Genomic DNA, 20,381 nt, shown 5'->3' with positions numbered 1-20,381 from the left:
AGGGAAGCAAACAGGAAAAACAAAGTGCTTTGCATCAAAAGAAAAAACAAGAAAACGTAAAAAGAAAACAGCTAAAAGTCTTAAGTAAAGCACATAATCAATCAATAACGAGGTTAAATGGAAAATAAAATGAAATAAAATGCCTAATTTAAAGATCGCCAATTTTCTTTTTGGTAGGGTTATGCATATCTGCAGCCTATTCTATGGGCTCGTGAGGGAACTTAAAATAACAGGGAGTTGTTGGCCCAACAGGTGTGGTATGTTGTTAGGCTGAAAACGTGCATATGCCCGACCTTCCATGGCACATGATTCAAAATGGATTTAAAACTTTGTACGACCCATTCAATGTGTGTATGTTGGGACTGAGATGTGTCAACAAAACATCATGGTATACTGTAAACCTAATAAACGACTTCAATGGACACAGAGGAAGGCAAACTGGACCTGGTCCTTGCTGATCCATTTAGGTTTGACACAGTATATCAGTCAATGTAGAGATTATACTCTAGAACATATAATGACAACATAATCATCACCAGGTCAGTTCTGGATTGATTTGATCAGCAATTATTGATTTTACTTTACAGTCTATTGGGGTTTGCATGAGTTGGGTCAAATCGGCAAGCTTTTAGTTCAGTCCGTCTGTGGCGGGGGTCATCATTGTAGCTGGTCTTTGTTGGTCGATTGCACTGTCCATCATTGAAGAATGTCTCTGTTGTTCTCACAGGTTGTGTGTGAGTAGTGTTTACGTCATTGTTGAAGCTGGTCTGGGAGATTGTGTCATCCATTTCGGGTGGGCGGGGGGTGAATGACATCTTCCTCAGTTGGGATCAGTCTGTGTGTGCGCGGCTGTACGGCGTGTGACGTACGTCCTGTGTGTGTGCATGCTGCGTTTCCTCCAGGTTGCTTGTGTGTAGCGTGTGTGTCTCCTGTGTGTGGGGGAGGAGGGGGGCTCCCTTCATTGCCATACTGGCTCCCACCATTGCAGGGTAGCTTCTATTCCTCCTGAGACCAGCGTTCAGAACGGAGAGGCCCCCGCCCATAGCTCCACCCCCCGCTGTCGAGGTGCCGAAGGGGCCCAGCAACGCGGCCGCCCCCCCGCAAGGGTTGGACGCCCCGCTAGGCGACAATGTGCGAAAACGCTTCAGTTTGTCCACCAGTCTGAGATTTGAAACCTCCGTCAGCTCGTCATCCGTCACGCCCTGCACTCCTCCTTCTGCTCCTCGCTCCCTCTCCGCCTCCCCCAGCACCTCCCTCAGGATGGTCCGAGCCGGCTTGGAGGCCAGGAAGGTGTCATAGAACGGGGGCTCCTCTGTGGAGGGACTGAACTGGAAAAGGGGACGCGAGGAGGAGGCGTGGGGAGAGGAAGCAGACCCGGAGCGACAGCGACGCTTTGGGGAGTTGGGTGGAGTGGAGGGGGGGATGAGGAAGGGGTCCACGCATGTCTGCCACTCCTTCGCTCCATCTTTGGGCTCTGTGCGTCCGTGGATGCCCCCGAGTGTCCGTCCGGCTCCCCCTCCTCCTCCTCCTCCTGTAGGAGTCGAGGCTCCGCTGGCGTCAGCTCCTCGGTCCCAGGTCCGTGGGTCGTACACCGAGGCGGAGATCCCGCTCTCCAACAGGAGGCGCACAAGGCCCAGGGAGGTGCTGGTGGTCCGGGTGGAGTCGCGAAGGTTGGTTGAGGACTCGGACAGGGAGAGGGACAAGGAGAGGCGTCGCGGGGTGCAGCAGGGCGTGGTGGAGGTGGAGAAGCTGCCAGAGGAGATGCTCACACAGGAGGCTATGGCCGGGCGGCGGAGGACAGGAGTGCTGAAGGAGAGAAGAGAAGGAAGCGGAGGTCAGAAGAGGGCTTTTATTTTCTTAAAGGGATAGTTCACCCCAAACATTTTTTTTTCTATCGATTAGTCACCCCATGGAGGCTTGAATTCATGGATATTTTTTAGTTTTTGTTGCATTCCTAAGCCAATAATTTGATGACCAGCGGACCGGTAGGCAGCGGTTCCGTTAGAAGACACAAAGGAGACTCTTTGTGAAACAAAAAAAAACAAAAGGATATCCATGAATTCAAGTCTCCATGGGGTGACTAACCGATAGAAAAAAGTCATTTTGGGGGTGAACTATCCCTTAAAGGGTGACCAGATTTTGAACCTGAATCCTATCATTTTATTCCTGAGGAGGACGAGGAAATCACTTTCCAATGTGTTCTGTGTTTCGAGATCTCGGTCTAAAAGGAGCTTGAAAAACAATGCGTGACATCAAAACATCAAACGCATATGGATGACGTGTGTTTCACATGTCCTCACAACAGACCCATAGGATTCAGGTTTCACTACAAACTACAGAATCAGGTTAATTGATTTGACACACAGTTAGTTACTCATGGACCACAGCCCCTGATATAGCATTACTTTTAGTTGGATCAGTGAGACATGTCTTCATGTTAGGACTCGTTGTTTTGACAGGTGAGGTACAAGAATCAGGAAATCTTTGAGGCAGAGTAGATGGACAACATTGTCTCACCCCCAAAAGTCATATTGTGACTTCTTGACCAAACGGTGACTCGAAGGGGGTACCCTCCCAAGTCCGATTGAGCCGACTCATCGCTGTTCGAGTTATGTCCCGATAGGGACAGAATCGTAACTCATATTCCCCTAAAGTCAACATGACTTATTTGCCCCCCCCCCTTCAAGTCACCGTTTAATGTTTGGTCACATTTGTCCCAAGAAGTCACAACATGACTTTTGTGAGTGAGACGGCGTTGAGATGGATGACTTCATGAATAGATGGATTCACAAGGAATCTAGCCATAATGCTAGTGTTCAGAAGTTTCAGTCTCAGTGTAAAAATGGACCTTATAAATGTTGCCGTATTGGCGGGGGTTCTTGATCAGGGACACTTTTGACAGGACAAACAGCTGTGGTTGGAATTCAAGTTGGGACCATTACATTACAGGAAGGTTACTGTAACCACAAGGTGACCCTGCTGAAACATTGGTTTAGTTCCCGTACCATCCATCGCCTTTGCTTCAAAGTGTTGTCTATAACGGTATACAACATCACTTTTTCAGGTTGCATAACAAAGTGGCTTAAGTTCTCCTGATCTAAGCACACCCGACAAGCTAAACGATCGCACTCTCATGCACTGCCTCACCCACGTGCACGCTCAGTGGGCCTGCTCTACATCGGCCATCACAACCACGTGAAACAGCCCCACTTCCTCTTCCTCGTCACATGACCTGCTGAGGGCCGATAGGACAACAGTGACTTCAGCTGAGAGAGAACAATGAAGGCTAACTGCTGTTATGTTAATCACTACAATGTCCTCTGGGAGCGCTCTAGGCGATAAATAGGTTTCTGTCAAACAGAAATGAAGATCAGTGCTAAATTAGCTTTGAAATGTGGAATTATGGGTGAAAGAACTATGGATGAAGCTAAACTAAGGGACAGGTTAACCACATGTCATAATAGGCAAACATTCAGCAAAAAAACTGTAAGCAAACCTGCGAAAATAGGTTTGGAAAATACATGATCTACAACTCACAACACGTTGTGTTGCAACACGTGAGCTTGTTTTTCTACAGTATTTAATGTTCAACCACGTATATATGATTTAAGTGGTTTAATGGCTTGAGCCTTTAGGTTGGTGGGAAACATCAGATATGATTTAAAGGAGACACACCATGAATTTCACTTTTTTTTATTATTTTTTTATTTTTTGGGCTCCCCAGTGTCTCTTGTACCCCATTTTTTTTTTTTTTTTAACATTCAGTCATTCATTCTCATTTCAGAGATTTTCAGAATGGGCGTGTCTAAACAGGCCATCTCAGAATGGCAAGTTAGCTTACATCACGAAACTTTCTGCCCATGTATTTTGACAGACAGAATTGCTCAGTACAGCACCCCTCTGCCCAACAGGACGTTTTGGTATTGCAGCTGAAAGTGCTTTATAAGCCTGAGAGAATTGACTTGGGATGAGTATATCTGAGTGTTGATTTAGGCTCAAACCTTTTGAAAATGGTTTGAGGGACATACACCATATGATATTAAATATCAAATATTTTTTTTTAATTCATGGTGTGTCTCCTTTAAAATTAGGTGAACGAGTACAGTATGTGTAGCAGCTGTGGATAAAATCCAGCCCTTGTTCGACTTCAAGGTCAAATTGCAGTTTAATTTTAAATAAGAATAATACATTTAATAATAATACAAAACAAATATCAAATTTACATAAATTATGTAATAATAAAGACTAATAATGCTCCCCAGTCTCTTCCAAATAAAATACAACATCAAATAGTAGCAGATATCAAATATACATAACAAGTATGGGAATGGGAGTGTATCTACAGTCATGATAGTGGAAGTGTAATGGGATCATGTTAGACTGACATGGCGAGACTGTTTGTTCGGCATTTGGTTCTCACCTGGGGGACACATTGGTCAACTGGTCGGACGGGTGGAGTATCCGACAGGTGGTATACGTGTACGTGGAGTAAGAATGAGATGAACACTTCCCTGGAATATTAACTAGAAGAGAAGAAAGGAAAATAATGTAGGAGGGCAGGGTTGGAGAGGAGAGGAGAAATAAGGGAACAGGTTAGTGTTTAATGGTGCCAACAACAATCCCACAGTAAGAAATTATGTGAAGAAACAAATCAAGAAGAGAACCCAAGAAAATTGGAATCACAGCAACAACCCAAAGCAGAGGATGCATAGAGACGCTTCCCTAACTGACACTTTACTTTTGTTTACCTACAGTACCAACCATTGTTCCTCCTGAGTCTTTTGAATATAAGACGTTTGTGTTTTGCCACATTCATTTAGTTCATACTGTATAACAGATGTGTGTGTGTGTGTGTGTGTGTGTGTGTGTGTGTGTGTGTGTGTGTGTGTGTGTGTGTGTGTGTGTGTGTGTGTGTGTGTGTTTGTGGTTACGATAATAACTTGATGGAAGCGTAATCATTGTGGTTATGTTAATAATGTTAATTTGAGTTATGTTAACACATCGGGTGCCAGCATTTTTTCATAACAACTTACCGTGGGTGCCAGCATTCTCCCCATTGACTGCACTTTGCTGTTTAAAGCTTCCGTGTGCGTTACAAGCAAATCCACGCAAAAAAAGCATCGATTCATGTTGTGCCATGAGCCTGGCTACAGCCTGGAACCATAACATTTCCCTCGCCAGTTACAACGGGGGGGGATCGCGCATGACCGGTTTTCCCCACAGGAAACAGATTCGGAGATATAGGCGTTTCAGTAGGAAATAGACAGGAAGCGGATGGGGGAAAAAAATTGTTTCCGGTGAGCGATCTGGCACTTCCTTCGCAGGATTACAATGGGTGCTCCCAGAGCTGCTCTAGCCCCGCCCGCGCGGAGAAAAAAACAAAAAGACAAAACTCACGGTTCAGACCGTGTTCGGCACCGAAGCGCCACTATGTAAACACACGGTTCAAACCGTGTTCGGCACCCGATGTGTTAATAACTCAAATGGAAGCATTTACGATACATGCATAGGTATTGGTACCCTGTTTCACTCAAAATGTGTTCCTATATCCAGAGAGATTGGGGAGAAAAACTGTCATCTTAACTGGGTTTTGCCCAACATTTTTTGAACATGTTTACATGATTATTTCAATAACCAGTGTATTGCCTTAAACGGGCTAAGATCGCCATATTAGTGTGCATGCACAGTGAATGTGCTTGTTAGGATAAGGTGGTTGCAGTGTTTGGAATGCAGTGGTCAGATCTCTGTGATAGGAGACACTTCCTCTCTCACCGAACCCTAATTCCATCTAATCTCTTGCAGGGGTTTAAATACAGTAGATGCTTATCCTACACAGCAGAGGGGACAGTAACAACACTTTTGCTGTGTAATTAGAGTAAAGTATGTTTGCGTGTGTGAAGGTGACCCAGGGACATGGCGACTGGGTCAGCTCCAATCTTAGCCCCGCATTTGATGTCACGAACATGTGACCTAGACAGCTGCAACCCTGATCCCTGATTTACTCTCTCTCTCTCTCTCTCTCTCTCTCTCTCTCTCACACACACACACACACACACACGTGACATTGGCTGACCTCCAATTTCATGTTCAGTGACTGGCGTATCTTGAGATGCCAGTTGAAAATAGCTCCTAAAGTGCAGCCAACGTTTCAGCCCTAACATCATCATAAACCTCTCTACTGTATGTCTTGCATTTAGACTGAGTCCCTGTCAGGGACCGGGGACAAATAACAGCAGTACTGTCCAAACATGTGCCCTGGAGTTTCCCACTCCTGTCATGTCATGTGATTGGACAATAGTTACTTTCCGCAGGTTTGAAATAAAGGATCAATGATAATAAAACTGATTGGATGAAGTGCAGCAGAATATAAAGGGGAATATGACATTTACAAAGAAAAACAGATTTACAGAGAAACAAATATAGTGGGAAATTTAGAAACAATTCTAGAATGAGAAGCAGAGTGATTGTGTGAGACATGATGAGTAGATAAATTGATGGAGTGAGTGGAAAGGATTCAGACAGTATAAATCGATGACAGGAGAGATCAATCAGGAAGATGCAACTAAGATGAATTAAAATAAAAATAAGTACTTTTTTCATGTGGGGTATGATGACTGCACAGACACGCACAAGCTCTGGCTGGATGTGTGTTCACATGCGTGTGCAGGTGTGGATAGGACCGGGGGGCTGTGGTTGGATGTCCAATGAATGTCCCTCCACCCCCCACCCCACCTAATTCCGCTCTAACCCCCCCCCCCACCCCCCACCCGTCAACCCTCGCGTTCCAGGGGAGTGACATGCTGCCGTGACCCCAGCTAGGAGGCTCCCTCACCTAGGGGCTTAATGTCCACCGCACCAGCCTGGACCTCTGCCACGTCCCCCTGTTGTCTCGTCATGGACGAGGAGCAGAGAGGAGAGAGAGGAGGAAACGACAGAGGGAGGAGCATATTCACGCTTCTGCAACTCGCTCCGGGAGCCATTGTCGTTGTCGTTGTTGATTGGCTGTAGTCGTCGCTGCCATTTCTATCTGATATAGGGGAGGATGATCGCGGATGAACTGCACTCTCTGCACTTTCTGCTGACTGGCCGCAGGTCGCGTCGAGTGACCGCTCGTCCACTTCTGGTTGATCAAGCTCCCAGGAGACGTCTTCCTGTTCCTGTTCCTGTTCCTGGTCCTGGTCCAAGGTACTTTGGCCTTTAGTGACCACGCCAGGCCGTTGGTCCAGGAGTCCTCCAAGATGAGGCTGGGCAAGCTGCTGCCATGCATGCAGGGTGGCTGAACCTGGAGAAGATAAGATAACAAGACATACAAATAATGTAATCATGTTATGATTGTGTGTACGGTTTGATCAGTGCCGAGAGCCTCTGGAAAATCAGAGTTGACTTCAGAGCCTTCAGGAGGTGCTCAAATGGAACTGAATTACAAGACGTTTTATTTTCTCCATCTATTGCTGTGTGGAGGTCTGTTAGCTGTGGTTACTGAATTTCCCTCTGGATCCATACAGACAGGCAGAGCCATGTCTATTGTCTACATACAAAGGTCAAATACATGTGCAGCCTAATATCTGGACAGTATATGTCTGTCTCACACAAAGAACACATGTTTGCACGCACACACACACACACACACACACACACACACACACACACACGCACGCATGCACAATGATCTGTGTAATGTCAGCATCATGCTGTAATGCATGTTTCGCAGTGTTTGCCTATATACAACCATAACGTTGTTTTATTTCAAGTCCAATAAATTGCTAATTGGTTGTGCGACTCAGAGAATCCCTTAACGTCATTCAAGACATATATATCAGTAGTACATTAGAAATGCATGCAACATGGCTAAAAGGCCAACAGAACAGGAAAGAAAGGGAGATGGTGAGAAGATTTAGGGGATTTTATTGAAGAAGTCTTCAACAGAGGGAAAAACAAGACAAGTTGAACTGAAACAGAACTTAACAGGGAGGAGAAGAAAACAGAAAATATAATGATAAAAACAGAGAGACATGGAGAAACTGATTGAGGGGTGGAAATGAAATGGGTGATGTGTCTGTGTAGCATGCACTGTTGTACCTTTTTTTCGTTAATTAACCCCTATCACACTATCGTGAATTAAGCTTGAAATAAATCAGTGAGTGCAATTATTTTCTTCATATAACATCGACAAACAGATATAAGTATGCTTGAGTTTGAACAGGTGCACATATACTACTGCCTGTATACTGTCCCATAGTGACTTCACAGCGGATGTAATTCTAGATCTGAACACTAGACGGAGCCACATAACAGGACATTTCTCCATAAAGGAGTGTTTATACAGTAGGGTTGCAGTACTTTTACCAAATGTGCACAGGTTATGTAAGTGTCACTAAAGCATTCAGACAAAATGTATATCCAAAATGAATGCTGCTAATAACAAATATATTGCATATTTGCCTATACATACAACATTTAAACAGTATGAAAATAAATATCTATAAGCTTTAGCAAAGACTAAAATAAGAAAATAAACAATACTGCACGGTTGTGTAGCTTCCTGCACTGTATTTGGTGTGTCTGTATGTTACGTCAATATTTACTATTCAAAACACTATTAAACTAGGTCTGATAAAGTGTACATAACATAACAGAAGCATTTATTCAGTAACATTATTACTATTTCAAACCAGCATGTGTGTTTACATTATACATTCTTGTATTGAGCAAATTATTAAAAAGAGACCTAACAGTATCTCCATCTTTTAAGAACATTGTTTACCTATAATGTTTGTCATTCTTTTTACACTTGTACACATGGTCTTGTGTGTAATTTTAATCTCTTAATGTGTTATATATAATTTTGCACTATTGTTGTGCTCTTATGTGAACAAACCACTAAATTCAATCCCTCATGTGTGCAAACTTGCTCAGCCAATCAAGCGATTCTGATTCCAGAGTTAACTATTTGTAACTTTCTAATTCAAATGTTGATTCTAGATTTGAAACCAGCAGCGTGGCTGTGTGTGTCTGAAGTAGAAGGAGTGTTGGAGATTTAAGCTCCCCTCCCGTTCCTCCAGTAAGTCCAGCAGGCCTGTCATCACCAGGTCCAGCGAGGCCCCAGATGTTTGCTGGGGCCTGGGCAGGCTGCTCAGCACCACCCGCCTGGAGCTCCTTGCTGGGCTCTCAGATGTTAACTGTGCTTCCTGGTTTAAGCTGTGGTGGATGTAGCTGAAAGTGGTTTGCTCTGGACTCTGTGAGTCATTCTGAACACTGTGGTTTTGGTTCGGCTGTGCATTGTCAACGGGCTGATCTTGACTCTCTATGGGTTTTGAATTTTCAGATTCGGGGGAATTACAATTTAGGCTCTCTGAGGGATTCTGAACGCACTGGTTTGAATTATTTTGTGTCTCGTGACGGAGATGGTTCTGCTCTCCGGGCAGCGGCGGTGGTGGATTCTGGGAGTTGCGGTTCTGAGATGGATAATCACCTTCGAGGGGCTTGACGATCTGCAGCTTGTCTGGCAGGTAGGACCTCGACGTGAACGAGTACCCCGACCACACGCTTCCCAGCGAGGGATGCGTGCACAGCGACAGCAGGCTCTCCGTGGGGGTCCCCCTGCCGTCTTCCCGTCCGCTGCTTCCATCCTCCTCTTCCTCCTCCTTGGCCAGGTAGGCCAGCTTCCTGTCTCTCTCCTCCTCAAAGAAGCGTCTCTCGGAGAGGTAGTTGTCGCGGCGGAGGGAGAGACGTCGGAGGGCAGCCTCCAGGTCCCTGCTCCCTGGGGTGCCGGGGGTCCCACGCTTGTTAGAGTCCTCTGATCTGGACAGCGGAGACGGGAGACAGGGTTGAGACAAATGCTTTTAATTAATTCCTACGTCCTTATTTCTTTTCTATCTTTTTAATCTCTACTTAGTGTAATATGCTCCCCACATTTATTTAGGTGTCAACGATTTTATTTATTTTCCTTTCCATGAATTTCATTCCTTCATTTTACTTCCTTGTCTATGTGAAGGACTTTTAAAATGTTGTTTTGAAAAGTGTTAACTGTACTATATAAATACTGGTAAGGTTATTATTATTATTATTATTATTATTATTATTATTATTATTATTATTATTATTATTACTACTACTACTAATTGTCCGCGTCCCTCTTCTGCTATACCATCTAGAATCACAGATCTATGTCTGAATGCAGGAATTCCTTACTGTTGATAGTCATGAGACTGATCTAGGATCTGATCCTTGTACTTCTTAGTATTAGTTGATAGCAATGCTGCTGATCTCTGATCCATGTACTCCTTGGTGTTGGCTGATTGTAATGGTTGGTGATCTAGGATCTGGTCCTTGCACTTCTTTCTATTGGTCGTTTAATTATAGTGTCTGGCACTAAAAGCTCTGCAGGGCTTACAAGACACTGCACGATGTACAATTCAGTATATACATTCAGTACCCCAAAGTATAACATGAACACTTACTTCATCATACCCAAGTAATCACATACAAAATGCTAAATTCACAATACACACACCAAGCTACACTTTTCCAGGGTTACAAAATACTCCTCACTATTGGTTGCTAGTAATGGTGCTGATCTTGGATCTGATCCTTGTACTTTATTATTGTCATCAAAAATGACAGCGCAACACTTTCCAGATTAAGATGTCATTTTTCATGAGCATCACTTAGCTTAATTGGAATCACTTAAGAAATGATTGCAATGGCTTTTTTGAAACTCACTTGTATAGACTGTATTTACGTATGTAAAGACACAAGCCGTCTCTTCTCAAGGCTAACATATAACATAGTTAATTTAACATTAAGTAATGTAAAATGCTGAGTCATTTTGTCCTACCCGTCATCAGGGGCCTCCAGGATGCTGCTGTTCTTGTTGTCCAGAATGAAACCACTTCCTGTGTCGCTACCATATACGGAGTTGGAGCGCGGCGAGCTCACCCTGCTCGACCGCCCAGATGTGAAACATGACGTCTGATTGGACCCTGGGATGTTCATGGGGGAGTGGCCTAACGCTGAACGCTGCTGCCGCATCAAGTTGAGGTTTTTCACAGTCTGGAACACTCGCTTTGGATGGAGCCTGAAGACACACACACGTGCACACACACACACACACACACACACACACACACACACACACACACACACACACACACACACACACACACACACACACACACACACACACACACACACACACACACACACACACACACACACACACACACACACACACGCAAGTTCGTGTTACACTATATTTCTGGGAACTTTCCCCTTTCACTGACTACGTTCATCCCCTAACCTTTAACCTTGACCCTAGAGTTAACTTTCTGACCTTTCACCCTGACTTCAACCCAGAAAGTGACTCTTGGAGAACTGAGGACCAGAGACAAATGTATACATTTGTATCCAGATGACGATAATTGGACATAATATTAACCGTAATTAATAACAATAACTAACAGCAATGATAAAGGTAGATGGTTTCTGAGTAAACATACTTCTGTTCTTCTACATCTGGGTCTTCCATCTTTATTTCCTTCCTCATGGTTCCTTCGATCTCTGCAGCCAGAGAGTCCTGGAAGACAGAAGCACATATTCACTAGTCTCTGAAGCTGTTCAGAATGGTTTGGTTTTCATTGTTGCTGTTGTCTTGTGTTGACAATGAAGATTGCATTCTGCCAGACACCTTCCTCATCCAGAGGATCCAGAATGACATTTTAGCATGTTTTAGTTTTACACCTCCAAGACCTGCTGTTAAATAAATACAATGTATACTGATATCCCTCTAATTCCACCCCTCTCCCTCCATCCGCTCCCTTTCTCTGACTCCTCCCTCTTTCCATCCATCCATTTATCCCCACTCTGTCTCCCTCTTGCCATCCGCCTCTCCCTTCCTTGATTCATCTCATGCATCCATTTATCCATCCCTCTCTACAGTATCTCCTTCCATCCCTCTCTCCCTCCCTCCATGTGGTGTCTTGGTGTACTGAAAGCTTGTTTTATTCCTCTCCCTCCCTCCATCAATCCTTCTTTCTCTCTCCCTCCATCAATCTGTCCATCTCTCTCACCATAGGGAACAGTCCCAGTGAGTGGAAGCGTCTTGATGTGTTGAGAGGTAGATTTTTATTCCTCAGGTTCTTCAGTTCCTCCTGAGCTTCATGCAGCATCTCCATGCACTCTGCATATTTATCCTCCAACTCACGCAACTACAGCACACCCAACAGGAGAGATCAAGAACAGCAACAGCAACACATTTAATAACACTGGCAATGATTCTGAGATTCAATTGTGCAGTTTTAACTTTTAAAAGCAGTTTACAAAGATGCAAGCTCTCACAAATATTTTGGGGATTTGGTGATTAAGCAATAACACATGAACGGTTGCACTGTTTTACTACTGTAAATTAGCACAGCAGTGATTTGGTCGTAGGCACAAGGCTTTAGACCGAGATAATCACAGCCGTATAACAACAGGATATGAAGTGTGATATCGCAGATATCCTTACAAACTCTTTATCAACTAGTGGGTTATGTATAAAGAGTTACAGTATCTTATGATTTTGTAATTTGTCTCTGCCAGCAACTATAGTTCCTTCAGGAATCCATTATTGCCAAGTAACATACAACAGTCAGCCCCTACTGACTGGGTAAATAAGAGGCTAACATTAGCTACCTTGTCAGCGTTGTCATACAAAGGAGAGTGATACATTACAATAAAAAGCTCCATGCTGTTGTACTTTATATCAATACTGATGGAATGCCTCTTGTTCAATCAAACTATCAGACCTGAACTACACTCACAGTAGCCAGGTATCTAATGTCTGGGGCTCTATTGAAAATTGGTTAAGGACAAAAATAAATGTGTGACAGACATATTGGCCAAACACAGACCCCTTTAGACCAACCACGGACCAACCATGGACTTCTGTTACTGTCCAGCCAATCAGCGGCTTGACATTCTAACCCAGACCATGATGACTTGTGATTCAGTCTGACATGAGACTAGACCTGAATTAGCTGCTGTATTTGTTTACATTCTGTAAACTATCTTAAGCACTACTGACTACTGACTACTACTGACTCTCTGACTGTATGTTCTGTAATGTGACAATATGTGAATCATTCACGTTCATGTACCCTGTGTGTGTGTGTGTGTGTGTGTGTGTGTGTGTGCGTGCGTGCGTGCGTGCGTGCGTGCGTGCGTGCGTGCGTGCGTGCGTGCGTGCGTGCGTGCGTGCGTGCGTGTGTGCGTGCGTGCGTGTGTGTGTGTGTGTGTGTGTGTGTGTGTGTGTGTATGTCCTGTATGGTTTAATGTTTCACCCTGTGGCGTCACTGCATCACATGATAAAGGTAATTCTGTATGAACCTTATACTAGTTGGCAACAAAATGGCTTCATGCATGTTCCACTAGAGAGGTCCTTACCTCGGCTGTGAGTTGTCGCTGAGCATCTTTGGCTGCACCCAGGTGCTGAGTCAACTCTTCATTCTCCAAAGCGTACTGCACATACACACACACGTACACACACACACACACACACACACACACACACACACACACACACACACACACACACACACACACACACACACACACACACACACACACACACACACACACACACATCATCGCGATTATTGTTAGCTTCAAAATCAGATTTTATTTGGCAAGGACTATAAATTAGGGTGATATCTGTTATAACCTTGGATAACAGCTATCAGTGAAATTACTGAAATATTCAAATGTAAATTGCAGACACGTACGGATTTGGCCTTCTTCTGCAGGTCTACGATCTGGGAGAGGAGGTGTGTGATCTCCTCCTGCTGTCTGGAGGCGTCATCTGACTTCCTGGACAGCTCCTCTGCCAGGCTGGACATCTGGAAGTTGGCATCGCCTGGACAACAACAACCACCACACAGAGAGTCAACACACGTCCAATAAACAAACCATAGTCTTTTAATACAGTAAAACTGTGACGCACTTCAATAATGTTCCAAATGGCAGTTGCAAACTGAATACCAGTGAATGAGCCATAGATTTCTGGACACCAAATAAAGAAGCCTTGCTGGTCAGCCGTAAGCTTAATCAGCTATCTATAATGCTAAATGTCATCTTGAGGGGTTCTCTCTTGCCGGACGCTTCCATGGTTTTGCTTATTGTTACCCAACTACTAATTTCTCAAGAACAGATTCTGCTCTGCGTTGGAATCTGTCGGCAGCCGCGTTGACAACCCGTGCGCATTGGTTTCAAGTGGGCGTGCCTTCAGATCAGGAAGCAGGCCACGCTTTACCCAATCAAATGTAGTGGGCGGGATACACGTGTCCGTCGATCCTTCCCCACTCGAAACAAACAAAAACGAATTAACAATAGCGTCCACGGAGCAGACAAAACCACGGAAAGATTTTAACTTGCTCTTTCATCATAGAAACAAGTGGGCTCATAACCAAAACGATCCATGTTCTCTGGGAGAAGTGGTGCTAGTGTTCCGTGTAGAAATATTGTTAGTGGGAATGAAAACATAGTCGCACCACCGGAAGTGATGCGCTGAAGGCAGACCAAAACCCCGGTTTACTTGCGCACGGGTGCTACGTTTTCTTCCTCCCAGAACCAACTGAGATAGAAACAAACAGCAGAGGTCGCTGTTTTTCCTTTTCAGTTGGCTCTGGGTTCCCAGATTGCCCAACTACAAGATTATGTTAACAAAATGAAAATTAACCAATCAATAACGGACTCTCCAGATGTGTCAAAAGGGTTTTGGCTTGTCTCCTACTGTAGCTACATGAGAGCATTACGGACAGTTACTAGATAAAGTGCTTCCTGTCAGAATGCTGTAGTGTCACTAATGTTGTCCTCCATAAAAATGATATGGTCCATGGCTTACATTAGTGAGGACATGGAGAAAAGGATTCTATTCATATAACATTCAAATCAACTGGTTGCGAACGCGGAAGGAGGCGCGGCGAAGCCGCGCCTCCGCCCAAGTGGAGCCTACTATGAAACTCTGCTCGGCTTGTGTCTCTGTCTGTCTGTGTGTGTGCAGTATGTGTGCACTGCCTGCACTGCCTGTGTGCAACCCACAGAGTGCGCCAGAGTGCAGCTACAGTCAAAACACACACACACACACACACACACACACACACACACACACACACACACACAGTCCGTAAATACACAATATTTTCGACCTGCGTTCGCTTCCAGCGTGTGCGCGTCTTACTTGTATATGCAGTTGATTCTAATTATGTAGGAATAGATATCTTCCTGTAATACTGTACTGTAATAACACCAATATCATCAATGATAAACTCACGTAGTTCTTTAACACAGTCATTAACCAGTTGCTGTTCTTTCTCCTCATAGGAGATGGTTTCTGTCTCCAGGTGACTGGCCTGATGGGAAATACGAACACGAACACGAACACACACACACACACACACACACACACACACACACACACACACACACACACACACACACACACACACACACACACACACACACACACACACACACACACACACACCATGTTGTTAACATTTGTATACGTTATACATGTTTCTGCTCTCCACGGTCCCCACTCTCTTAGATAAGATCAGAACCACCTGGGAGCTGGACACACAAATCTGGGTTGTTGTCCCAAGCCCTCCTATGGAGTGGCTCCAAGGGGGTGAGCCGTCTGGAAGAGGGTGTGTGTGTGTGTGTGTGTGTGTGTGTGTGTGTGTGTGTGTGTGTGTGTGTGTGCGTGCGTGCGTGCGTGCGTGCGTGCGTGCGTGCGTGCGTGCGTGCGTGCGTGCGTGCGTGCGTGCGTGCGTGCGTGCGTGCGTGCGTGCGTGCGTGCGTGCGTGCGTGCGTGCGTACGTGCGTGCGTGCGTGCGTGCGTGCGTGCGTGTGTGCGTGCGTGTGTGTGTGTGTACCTCTGATCTCAATGACAGGTTTTCTTCCTCCAGGTCTTTGAGTTTCTTGTGCAGAGAATCCAGAGGAAAATGGAGGGGAAGTGAAATACTGGAGTCGATACTGGGACGAACCCTGGACACAAATGCATGCATTAAATCAGGATTTTTAACTCATTAAAAATTAAATTAAACAATTTAAGCCCTATTTATTAATGAAAATAACCAATCTAAAAGATCAGCTATTTTCACTATTTCTCAAATGTTTTTTACATGTTTGGGAAACACTGGATTAGAGTACAGTAGAGCAGAGCAGAGTCTTACGGGGTAGAGGTAGTAGAATCTCCATCACTCTCCTCAGCAGCGCTGGTGTAAAACTGCAACAACTCATCTTTCATAGACAGGTCATGACGAAGCTGAGATACCTACACACACACACACACACACACACACACACACACACACACACACACACACACACACACACACACACACACACACACACACACACACACACACACACACACACACACACACACACACACACACACACACACACACACACACAGATGGGAAAGCAGCAGAATGGTTAAACAGATATTTGAGACAACAGAGAATGAAAGGGCGATTTGAGCTCAGAGTATAGGTAATTGAAGACACACACACACACACCCACATAAGTACATACACACCCCCGCACAGTGACGTACCTCCTCTCTGATGTGTTCTACTTGTTCCTCCAGTAGTTCATTTCTCTCACTGAGAGTTTTGTTTTTCTTAAGCAGTGATTGGCCGATACGAGCTGCCAACTCCAGATCTCTCTCTTTCTGTACGGAGACACATATCGGATTGGTTAACTTTACCCCCTTAGAAGAAATTAGCTATTCATCTTGAGTAATGTTATGTACGCTGTTAATTAATTAATGATCACTACTCTGTTGTAATGATCTGTCACTGTGTTTACATCATCTCCATACACAAGTTTTTAATGGGCCACAGCATAGTTTTTTCTTTGTTATATTGTTGGAAAATATCCACCAGCCTGTGTAAAAACCACTGTCAAAGTGTTTTGCATAGGCTGGCAATTTTTTTTAATCAATTGTCAGTATCTTTACATCTGTATTTGTCCTATCGCTACTTGTAAAACACATTGAGCTACTTTTGATCATTATTTATAAGGGTTAGGGTTAGGATCAACTTGTGTAAGAATGTCAGGACTTCTATGGACATCAAGACAGTCTCAGTAGAAAGCCCTTAAGAGTAATTAACAGCTTGTGTGACGTTGTTACAACGACTCACATTCCTTCTTTTATTCTGCCTGGTTTTTGACTAACTGGGAGGATACTAGAGGCTGCTTCTAGAATGACATGTTCACCAAGGTGATACTGAGCAACACAACACAACACAATGGGTCAAGGTCAACACACAAGGACAACTGACTTCTGCAGCTTGTGGTTTGTTGCTTTGAGCCTAATTGCGTTGCTTGCCGACAAGAACTGCTTTTCAAGCTAACTACTGCTTTTCAAGCTAACTAGCAGTTCTTAAAAATGTATACATTTAAATATTCTACTAGTCTTGTGTAGCCAGATGATAACAGATCTCTGCCTACTGATACTGTATGTCTGGGGAAATCTAAATTCAATAAATGGCCTTGAATGCCGGAGAAAACCGGCAGTAACAAACCTATGCCTACTGCGCTGAAAACCAATCCTAATACCATCTCATATGACCGACCGCCCTAAAGTCTCTGCAATGTTTCTGTGAAGCTGTTATGTTTTACATTTCCAAATGGTTTCCACCCAGTTTTAGTCCATTCACTGAATTTAAATATCACCAGACATATGAGTAAGGCAGAGATCTCTGATCGCATGGCTACACGCGAGACAAATTTTACTCTACTGCTGTGCTGTTGGAACCTGATTCCCTGTCATGTTTGTGGACATTTGGAATCTTTTGTGTTCCGTTTAATTGTTCAGGTCTTACCTCCTCCAACAGTCGAGTGACAGCGTCAATGTCATTGTACGTCTTTGTCATCTGGCCCACTCTGTCAGAACACAACACTACAGACAGACAGACAGACAGACAGACAGACAGACAGACAGACAGACAGACAGACAGACAGACAGACAGACAGACAGACAGACAGACAGAAAAAGAGAGACTCTTAGGTAACTGTGGTAACATAACAAACCAATGCTGAATTCCACTTTCATCTTTTCACAATTGTACCATGTTCATCAATCCTTGTCAACTAGTTCCTGACATGCACGCACACGCACACACCACACACGCACACGCGCACACGCACACACACACACACACACACACACACACACACACACACACACACACACACACACACACACACAGTCACACAGTCACACACACACTCACACACACACAGTCAACATATCAGGTGATCGCAAATATAAGTCCACACAAATGCACATCTTTGTGTATGCACATGTGCTAATGAGCCATGTCTAGCTAATGAGTGGTTTAGAATAGGTAAGTTATTTAATGTTGATACAGGGCAAGTCCCCAAGCACGCCCAGTTTAAAACATTGATCAACATCCAAGATCTCTCACCCCCACCTTATACAGGACACAGCAGCAAGGACTGCAAGAGGTTCCAACAGAACTAATTAAATTGCCTACAATTTATAATGTATGCGTGCAACAGACGCTCTCATCCAGAGCGACTTGCAAAGTGCAAGGTCTAATGGCCAATTTATACTTTGTTGTACGACCTTGTCGCTCGTTGAAAACAAATCAGTTGTTTTCAACTAGCGTCATACAACAAGTACAGGCTTAACCACTTAAGCCATATTTTATACTTTATTTTGTTTTATGATTGTTTTATGAACACATTTTTAAAATAGCTGATCTACAACCTCACAACATATTGCATTGCATCGCTATGCATTGTGAACTTGTAGAACGGCTACTTTCGGTATTTCTGAAGATTTTTGAAAGATTTTGAAAGTTGTTAAGGGACCGTTTTCAACCAACAACTAGTGGTTGAAGAAATAGCTTTATCCAAACCTCCACTCATGTGCTGCCTATCATTCAGGGTTTACTTTGACCTGTTGCTTATATATTTGTCACAAAAATGCCAGCAGTGACGGGGTAGACATTGCTAAAGTTCCTTGGACTTGTTAGGCTGAGTCATGATTGCAGTAAAATATTTTTTTTTATTGTCATTTTCCTTGAAAGTACAAAGTGACACTTCCATTCAGGGCAGCTGTCTAGGACATGCATTATGGGAATTATGAACACATCTCAGAATATCTTGGCTGACACTAGCCATCGTGACGACAAGGACAATAAAGCAGTTGCTGAACAGGACTCCCATGGAAACGATGCAAAACAGAGGGGCCTGATGTCGGATGCAAAACGACATCATTTCCATGTTTGTCACACAGGAATGCCAGTGTGTGTTTACAGGACAGAGACAGAGGACATTTCATGGACTTCTCAGCTTTACTCCTGATAGGACAGTGTAGCGCGAGCAGAAAAGGAGCAGGACATGCACCACAGGTCTCAATGTGAAACTTGAACCTTGGACGTAATCAAGTCTTGGTTATGTGGACTACACTAGGTGGCTGAACAACCTAATGGCTGTCACCTGTGGTTGAATAATCAATAAATACAAAGTGATGTACAGTATGCATCAATGCCAGTGACCATGCTGGTTCTTTTAAAGTTGCTGTGGAGGTTTCAAAGCTCTTTACATTGTGAGTTACATTCACTCAACTTAACGCACACACATTCGCACACCAACAAATTGCTCATTGGTAGTAGTTAGGGGTTCAGTCAGTGTCTTGCTCAAGGACACTTTAACACCATGCCAGGAGGAGCTGGGGATTGAACCGGAAACCTCACGACTACTAGATAGCTCTACGTCCTGAACCGCCACAGAACACTTACATGTGCTACACAGAAGTCACAGGTTTGAATCTGTGTAAATTGAAACTGAAGAGTTAAAATGATGTGAGATACAGTACCATGTTGAAACCAAGTAGGGTCGTACAAGTATAGTAACTGGCTGCGTAGGTTTGCCACACACATGCACACGCATGCACAAAAATAACAGTCTTGTTTATAGTGGGTGTGTGGGCACATTGCCATGGAAATAAATCAGCGTGACCATCAAATGGAGATGCACACACACACACACACACACACACACACACACACACACGTCACATGCCAATTCCCTGATGATCTATGAGCTTATAGATTAGATAAGATCAGTCTGCGTGCCATGTTGCGCGCGTGTGTGTGTGTGTGTGTGTGTGTGTGTGTGTGTGTGTGTGTGTGTGTGTGTGTGTGTGTGTGTGTGTGTGTGTGTCACACTACAGTGTAACAGACAGTGTAGAAAAGGTGAACAGGTGAGAATGACGTCATGTCTATTGATTTCAGTCATTAAATCACCTCCACTGAGAAAGAGTGAGAGAGAAAGAGAGTGAGAGAGAGCGAGAGAGAGAGAGA

The 20,381-nt window shown here is 44.2% G+C and overlaps 1 protein-coding gene across 3 annotated transcripts in view; it reads right to left on the bottom strand.

The window, feature by feature from the left end:
- Positions 1-346: 346 nt before the first annotated feature.
- Positions 347-20,381, bottom strand: part of trak1a (trafficking protein, kinesin binding 1a) — a 39,348-nt gene continuing 19,313 nt past the window's right edge. For all 3 annotated transcript variants that reach the window (XM_084047759.1, XM_084047757.1, XM_084047758.1), the window contains 14 exons: positions 17,871-17,947; positions 16,598-16,714; positions 16,212-16,312; positions 15,912-16,023; positions 15,308-15,386; positions 13,761-13,891; positions 13,423-13,497; positions 12,069-12,206; positions 11,499-11,575; positions 10,838-11,077; positions 9,473-9,801; positions 6,833-7,282; positions 4,421-4,523; positions 347-1,806 (listed from right to left, as the gene is read on the bottom strand). In XM_084047759.1, the coding sequence (XP_083903885.1) occupies positions 831-1,806; positions 4,421-4,523; positions 6,833-7,282; positions 9,473-9,801; positions 10,838-11,077; positions 11,499-11,575; positions 12,069-12,206; positions 13,423-13,497; positions 13,761-13,891; positions 15,308-15,386; positions 15,912-16,023; positions 16,212-16,312; positions 16,598-16,714; positions 17,871-17,921 (2,979 nt within the window). In that variant the 5' untranslated portion in view covers positions 17,922-17,947 and the 3' untranslated portion in view covers positions 347-830. The remainder of the gene's footprint in view (positions 1,807-4,420; positions 4,524-6,832; positions 7,283-9,472; positions 9,802-10,837; positions 11,078-11,498; positions 11,576-12,068; positions 12,207-13,422; positions 13,498-13,760; positions 13,892-15,307; positions 15,387-15,911; positions 16,024-16,211; positions 16,313-16,597; positions 16,715-17,870; positions 17,948-20,381) is intronic.

The sequence above is a fragment of the Gymnoscopelus microlampas genome, assembly GCF_963454915.1.
Source record: "Gymnoscopelus microlampas genome assembly, chromosome: 3".
NCBI lineage: Eukaryota > Metazoa > Chordata > Actinopteri > Myctophiformes > Myctophidae > Gymnoscopelus > Gymnoscopelus microlampas.
This window is presented reverse-complemented; position numbering and strand designations above follow the sequence as displayed.